The sequence below is a fragment of the Scomber japonicus genome, chromosome 23 (assembly GCF_027409825.1).
Source record: "Scomber japonicus isolate fScoJap1 chromosome 23, fScoJap1.pri, whole genome shotgun sequence".
In the NCBI taxonomy this organism is placed as follows: Eukaryota; Metazoa; Chordata; class Actinopteri; order Scombriformes; family Scombridae; genus Scomber; species Scomber japonicus.
Window position 1 is genome coordinate 2,258,937 of NC_070600.1, and position 8,504 is coordinate 2,267,440.

General features: G+C 36.1%; 1 protein-coding gene across 1 annotated transcript; it reads right to left on the reverse strand.

Annotated features, from left to right (window-relative positions):
* mrps33 (mitochondrial ribosomal protein S33) lies at nt 1-8,504 on the reverse strand. The gene is made up of 3 exons (XM_053314088.1): nt 8,355-8,504; nt 2,032-2,248; nt 1-332 (listed from the first exon to the last, which is right to left on the reverse strand). The coding sequence occupies exons 2-3, from the start codon at nt 2,244-2,246 to the stop codon at nt 227-229; spliced, it is 321 nt and encodes a 106-aa protein (XP_053170063.1). The 5' UTR covers nt 2,247-2,248; nt 8,355-8,504; the 3' UTR covers nt 1-226.

Here is an 8,504-nt window from a genome sequence, read left to right on the forward strand (position 1 = left end):
CACAGAGAACAATGTTTACTTTGTAATGTTAACCTAATATTTTATTTGTCACATAGAAAATGTTGAGAGGAATCTTGTCTCCAGTGTTCACAGCTCCTTCAGGTCTGCTGTATTAGTTACTGATGATGGTTCAGTCATTAGATGAAGAGTAAGCGTCCACAGATCAGTACTGTCCACCTCCACACCAAAAATAAAACACACATAAAGTCCTGTGTACAGATGGAGCTCATTTCTTCTTGGTGGCTCTCTTCCCCTCTCCTTTCTTTGGTTTCCCTTTTCCTCTCAGCTTCCTCAGACGAAGCATCTCCTCCTTGAAGTCCTGGTGCTCGTCTCTGAGAACAAAGAGGAGGACACATTTAACCTTTTATCATGCTTCCTGAACACACTAATGCTGGTAACATGTCAAAGCTGTCAATATGTCCAGGTTCTATATTTGTGTGGCTGTATTTTCTGTTCAGATTTTATATACGTTTTTAGATTTGTTTTGTAAAATATTAAGGGAAATTGTACAATAAGTAAAAGTAAATTTTACATATTTAAAAGTAGCATGAGTCTGAACTGAATGTTAGACTGATCATCAGCATTAACTGTATGAACTGGATTATCTCTGTGTCTCTATGTACAAGAAAAACTAAGTGAGTGACTGAAGAGAACCTCAGATCAGAAGAAAAAAACACTTTACCAGCACAATAATGATCTATATTTTACGTTTCATGTTATGTTTTGTTTTTTTGGCAGCTGCATGCAGAAATAAATAGATATCAACAATAGGAATTAAACCCAACTTAATATCTTGTCAGTCAATACTTGAGCATGTCATATTTTATAAAGCAAGCAGAAACATTCTCACTAATAATATTAAATTATGAAATGAATAGAGAGTGTGCCACTAAGATTCACTTCAACAGTAAAAGGTTAAAATCAGAGATGCAGCACAAACAGCTGTATGGATGTCAAACAGATGTGCATTAGTAACAGGGCTTTAGTTGGAATAACATATTTATCTGATCTGCTCCTGTTTCAATGTGTTTACATGTTGTCCTGTAACTATAATGAACATTCACACAGCATGTGATCTCAACATTTCAATATAAAAGCCATGATTTTATATGCTCCTACATTCATGATTTAGATTTGTATTCTGCCAACTTTAATCTAGAGTGTGTAGATTTGTTTAAAACACACACACCAAAAACTACTGTCATGTACACTCACCAAACACTAAACATCTGGAACACCTGTGTGACCTCATGTAACCCAATAGCTGTGCCATAATTCTATGTTAACATTAGGGCCCGTCCCATACTGGGGTTTCAGCCCCCACTATGACCTCAATAATAATAATAATCATGAAGTAGAATATCAACTTTCTGACTCATGACAGAACTGTTGTACTGGGTTACATTAGATTTCACAGCTGTTTCTAATAAAGTGCTCAGTGAGTGGATATGTCAAATATATATATCAGACTGTTAATACTTCAAATCATGTTTAATCACCTTATAGATGCCTGTACTTTGTGTTATATTAGTTCTCATACAGAGCTACCTGCTTTACTGTCTTCTCTTTGATGTTCATAAAAACTGTATTTTTAAGGGAATATCAATCATGAATGATGACAGTTTGACACAGTGGCCAAACAGTGTAACTACAGCTTCCAGGTCCTTCAGGTGATGCACACTGACCCAAAAAACACTTTCACATGCCAGCTGTGTCAGTGGAAGTATGAGCAACATGGTGGTTAACCCTGATAAACACTTGCTGCTGCTGCTGCTGCTTGGTATGCATTTAGGTTAGAGTGCACAGTCAGAACTGAAGATGAGACGAGTGCATCAACATCTTTATCAACTCAGATCTCCTCTTCTCTGAACTGTGCTGTTTGTGAAGTAAGAAGCAATGTTCACAGAGAGTTTAGACAGAGAATCCAGATGTGATGATGTCTCAGTGGAAACCCAACTGCAGGTTTCTATTTAGTTGTGATTAGTGAATGAATGAATTATTACTCTGAACTATACAGAGTATGTGGAGTACCTTAACAGACCCATGAACCTCAGCTTCTGGGTCATGGCGTAGTAGATCTTGTGTTGTGGGTACCAGTCATACACCTCCTTCTTCTGGGCCATGGGGGGCTCCTGGAACAGCCGGACCACCTTCATGGACTTGGAGTCTGTTGGTCGCACCACCTCCCCGAAAATCTGCGCGCTGAGCCTGGCCATGCGCAGGGCGTAGCTGGAGAGACCGGCCATGACTGCAGAGCAGAGAGGGGGACAGGAAGAGCATGAATACCATGTGACACGACCATGTGTGTGTGGAAGGTCAGGTGATCCACTCTGAAGACTGTGACTATGATCATCATCATCATCATCATCATCATACAGTCACTGAGGTTAACTCATTTAAACTGGATCTAGTTGGAGACTCTTTCAACTGTTAAAAACAAACACTTTTTACAATATAGACTTCTTAGACTAACTGATCATGGTGTCAGATTAAGCAGTGATTGTGTGAAAACATTAATGTAGGCATGTTCTTTAATATCCAGGTTAGAGCACAACTCATATATTGGTGAGCTGATATTATCGGCCGATATTCGTCTATATCACCGATATATCACTGATATATCATTGATATATCGGTATCTGCAATATGTCCAATATGCACTGGTATTTTTTAAAGTTAAATAAGCAGCATTTTATGTATATTTAATCTTTTTTCTTGATTCAATTTTAATATATACATCATTTTTTGTTGTTGTGTTTTATTATTTAGAGTTATTTATAATGATTAAATTCCCAGTGAAGTTTACTGTTTCAGTGCAGTGATGTCATGTTTGATAACCACATTGTCAAATGTGGTTATGTGTATATATTCTCTATGTATGCCATTATCAGCCAGTATATTGATAACAGAATATTTGTATTTCCTAATATCTACATCGGCTCTAAAACTGGGTTGGGTCCAGGTGAGGTGATGAAATATGATCCAGCTGGAGCCACACATGCATGTGTTCAAAGGTTTAACTCTACACAGACAGATGTTTACACCTCTGGAAACTTATGAACAGTAGAAATATGGAGTCATGTCTGCTTACATATATGTGATCAGCTGATGCTGCACCTTGTCAGATGATGCAGCAGCAGTAGTTGAGCCCCCTGTTGGAGTTGTTGGAACCCCTGTTGTACCCCTAGTGCACCAAAACCAAACTGTCCCCATTGACATGACAGAGAGGCCAGAGGTTTGTCCCCCTCACAGTGCTGATGTCAGACAGAACATAGATTGTCCTGCAGATGGCGCTGTTTTCTATCAAATGTTTCCAGCTCTAGCTGTTTGTTTCCTCCATCACTGCTGCAACCATCAGAACTACTGTACAAATTCACTTAAAGCAACATCATTTTAACATCACTTTCTGATATAATAATAATAATAATAATGATAATAATAATAACACCTTTTATATATACACAAGAAATGCAGCTCAAAGTGTTTCACATTAAAAGGGCTTAATAAAAGCATGTTTAAAAAAAGGAGAAAAACCCCTAATTAGGGTTGCAAAATTCCAGGAATTTTCAAACTTGGAAACTTTCCATGGGAATTAACGGGAATTAACTGGGAATTTACTAAACTGAAGGTATGTTCTTATTAGGGAACTTAAATATAGTTGTGTAAAATAATATTTTAGCATAATCCTGACTAAAACAACCAGATATCATGCAGTACAGTTGAATATCTATGCTATCTGAGACCACGCCCGCTACATGCACTGTGCATTCCTCCATCACATGCACAGATGATTTCTACAATTCTGGACCACACTTTTGAGCCCAGAGCACACAACAACTTGAAGCCAGACTTTTGAGCCTGTGGTTTTGATGACATTATATGATAATATATTTAGGGATATTTTTATGTGTAAGTGCTATATTTAGCCTTATGGTGGTCAAAACCAAATAAACCACAATTTATACAGTAAATATCACTTCAACAGACAGGAGTGGAACTTTGATGTTACTAGTTATATCATTTGCACCTAAGTAAATAACAATAACAAATAGTTTTAAAAACATCTTGTATATTATGAGTTGTATCTCCACCAGGATACATTGGACACACCCCCCTCAGGGATGTGTCCCTGTCGGGGATGTGTAGCTTCACAGACACATTGTTGTATTTTTTCAGAGTTGTGTGTGAAACCATTAAGAATAATAACATTTAGTTGTTTTTTAAGATTAAATTATAAATTATTGTATAATTTAATATAACTTCAACAGCTCAGGGACATCAAGCGACATTGTGCACCTTTTTTTATCGTCAACTTAAAATAATGTTTTTTAATGAAGGGGTGGACTTTTTTATCCATTTTTATCAAATGATGATACCTTTCCACTAAATTACCCTCAGTTGCCATAAATTCCCATAAATTCCCATTTAATTCCCATAAATTCCCATAATTCCCATAATTCCCATGGAAAGTTTCCAATTTGGAATATTTCCAAAATTCCCCAGCTTAACTTCCCATGGAAATTTACCGGAAACTTTCCACCCCTTTGCAACCCTACCCCTAATTCATTTAAGGTGGAAAATAGAAATAGTAAGAACTTAGAATAATAGAAGACATAAAATCAAGTAAAATACAACATTTTAAAAGAAGTGCAGCAGTGTGAAGTGAGTTGAAGGCTAAAGTAAAGATGTGATTTTTAGGGATATTTACTGATAAATAATGAAATGTGACTTGTATGAGTAAACACCAACTGTTCAAAAAGCACTACAAAAATATCTATAATCATTCAAAATAATAACTCAGTACAATCTCCCCATATTGTCTATTAAGGCTGACTCATACTGGATTTTTGGGGACGATACTAAGGAGTCAAAAATTGCGATATGGATAATATATCACTTGATCATTTTATATATAAAGAATGTAAACATGAACATATGTTTTTTGGCAATGACACTTGAAAACACTTATGTAATGAAGGCATGATATTTACCATTTGATGATAAACTGTATTGTATAAAATGTACACTGGGAATGAATCATTATAAATAACTATAACAAAAAAAAACATGTATATTAAATATACATTAAATGCAGCCTATATGATTTAAAAAAAATGAAAGTACATATCAGACAACATATATGCAGGTAACAATTTTTCTGTGATAGGTCAATATCGGCCAATAATATCAGCTGACCATGGCCGACCATGGCTAGATAGTAGAGCCTGACCGATAAAACAGGAAGTGCTTCCCACCCACTACCTCATATATACACAGTATCTGAGCTGTGATTGGTTTGTTCAAGTCATAAATAGCAGCAGTGTGTGATACTGTATCAGATACTGTTCTGCTGCTTGATGCCACATAAAACCAACATGCTGTGTCATCACTTTTCAGCAGCAGCTGCTGTGTATGACAGCTTTATACATTTCTTCTGATTTCTTTTATTTTATTTTCTCTCCTTTAATATCCCTCCTCACATTTCTGCTTTTATTCTGACTTTATTTATTATATTTTATTTATCTGTTATTTGATTTGAGTATTCTTAATGTTAACATGTTGATCCTTCCTCTGCTGTTTCCTCACTAAAGATTCATGAACTCTTCACTTCCTGTTTTTATTGAGTCTACTCTTTTTGAACTATATAAATCACTTTGTGTTACATTAACATGTATGGAAAGTGCTGATGGATAGCTCATAGATCACAATGTCTCCTTATAGGCACAGTCACTGATGACATCACTACATAGTACCCATGTCTGACTATCAAAGCACATGTGAATAAAAAGAACATGACATTGTAAACCGTAGATTACACAGTTGGTAGATATTCCACTTATTAAACTATTATCACATGATGAAAAATCTGTCATGTTAGTATTTACAGGTGAGGACTGGTATGTGCACACCAGCGTCATGCCATTTCTATGTGCCATGTGCCAGTCTAACAGCAGCAGCATGCCACCAAGAAGCAACACATGCCAGTCAAACATGAGCAACAGATTGTTCTATAGAGTGCAGAGTGTGTGCTGTGAGAGAGTCACAAAGCAGCAGCAGGTCATGATTAACACAGACACTTCATTAGCAAGCATCATCATCATCATCATCATCATCATCATCATCTGTCACATCCTGTTTAATTGGCTGAAGATGTGACACAGAACCAGAACCAGGAGCAGCACAGCGTTCACCTCTTTTAATGTCACTGCTGCTCAACACTAACAGCTCATTTTAAACATTAAAGGACACCTTCAACATTTTTTTAAAGTCTGGGTTCTTTTAAGTCCCAATGATCAGGAGGAATTATTACACTGACCAAAAATGCTTTCAACACATTGTTTGTAGAAGCATGTGACAGTTGTGTTCAGACAGACTTGAATCTATCCTTTAACACAGAGATGTCCAACTCATGGCACTCATGGCAACACTCACTCTATCTCATATATATATTATGATAGTTATTGTAATTATTATGATTTATAACATACATAAAATAAAAGTAAATTGCAAGGATCCTATAAAACAACAGTATTCTAATTTGATATTACAGATCTGCTGCACTCTGAGAGCAACATTAACAGGTTATATCTATAAAAAATATTTGTGCTTTAGTAATTTAACTACTGGTATGAATGATGATGACACACCCACAATGCACAGGAAAGACATTTTACCAGTTAATAAATGTTTGAAACTAACTAATGTTCATATTTCAGCTGTGAAATAAAGAAAGCAGAAGTGATGATCTAAGTTCAACTAGTTCATTACTTATAAAAAATATCTTTTTCTACATTGTGTTTCTTCTAATAACTAAACTAACTGTCTGCTGATCAAAAAAAGACTTCCAGATGGAGGATCAGGATCAGAGTTGATTTATTTAATACTCTCATTAAGACTAGAACCAAACAGAATAATGCTGCTGTGTTTTAAACAGCAGCAGGTGTTTCACATTCAGAGGTTTGAGGCTGAGCTGCATAGTGAGGTGCTTAGCTTTCTTACTGTCAGCGCTCTCTCTCTTCAGTCACTCTCTACCTCGCTCGACCACAGCTGCTAATAACAGCATCCTGTAGCTACTTACTGACGGAGCATCTCTGTCCTCCATTCAGTGTCTGGACCTTTAATACTAAAGTAGTAGTATTCCTGTACTGAACAGTGAGGAGGAATAAAGTAGTAGTATTCCTGTACTGAACAGAGAGGAGGAATAAAGTAGTAGTATTCCTGTACTGAACAGAGAGGAGGAATAAAGTAGTAGTATTCCTGTACTGAACAGTGAGGAGGAATAAAGTAGTAGTATTCCTGTACTGAACAGAGAGGAGGAATAAAGTAGTAGTATTCCTGTACTGAACAGTGAGGAGGAATAAAGTAGTAGTATTCCTGTACTGAACAGAGAGGAGGAATAAAGTAGTAGTATTCCTGTACTGAACAGAGAGGAGGAATAAAGTAGTAGTATTCCTGTACTGAACAGAGAGGAGGAATAAAGTAGTAGTATTCCTGTACTGAACAGAGAGGAGGAATAAAGTAGTAGTATTCCTGTACTGAACAGAGAGGAGGAATAAAGTAGTAGTATTCCTGTACTGAACAGAGAGGAGGAATAAAGTAGTAGTATTCCTGTACTGAACAGAGAGGAGGAATAAAGTAGTAGTATTCCTGTACTGAGCAGAGAGGAGGAATAAAGTAGTAGTATTCCTGTACTGAACAGACTCTCTGACAGCAGAGGAGAGCAATGTGATGAGAAGTCCAGTTTCCATCATATACAGCCAGAGAGAATGGATCTAAACAGCATGTGTGCTTCAGCATGTTAATAAAACTGTAAACAAAGCTGAACAATATAAATCTACAGTTATGTATGTTGTATATTTGCCAACATCAAGAGACATTGACTGAAGGGAAAACAGCAGTAGGGCTTCAACTAACAATACATTTCATTATTAATTAACTGATTAGTTGTTTGGTATGTAACATGTCAATAATTGTTTCAAAAGTCTAATTTGATATTATAAAATGTCAAAGATATTCATTTCACTGTCCCATAGGACTGAAGACACCTGGTCCAATAGTTATGAACTAGTAATAACTGACAAACGTGTACTGCTATACTATAAGTACATCAAAGTGAATAATAATACCTCTCTTATTTATTGACATTAACTTGTAATGGAGTATATTTACACTCTAACTTAAAGTCCCACTCCACTCAAAATATGTTGTTTGTCTTCCTACAGTAGGAAAAACATGTCTGAAGGAGATTATTCAGTAAAATCTCTTCATACGATTATATTCATAAACGCCTCTATATATTGAATAAAGCGGCATGCTAACATGCTAACAGAAACACACAATAGCTTTGTTCTTACCTGAGTGTGTACGAGGCTCACAGTAGTGTCACACAGCACTAACACACAGCTCTATTCAACTAACACATATACATATATATATATTTATATATATAGAATATGAATCTATGTAATATTTCTCACGTTCACCTTCACCCACCACACTGCATC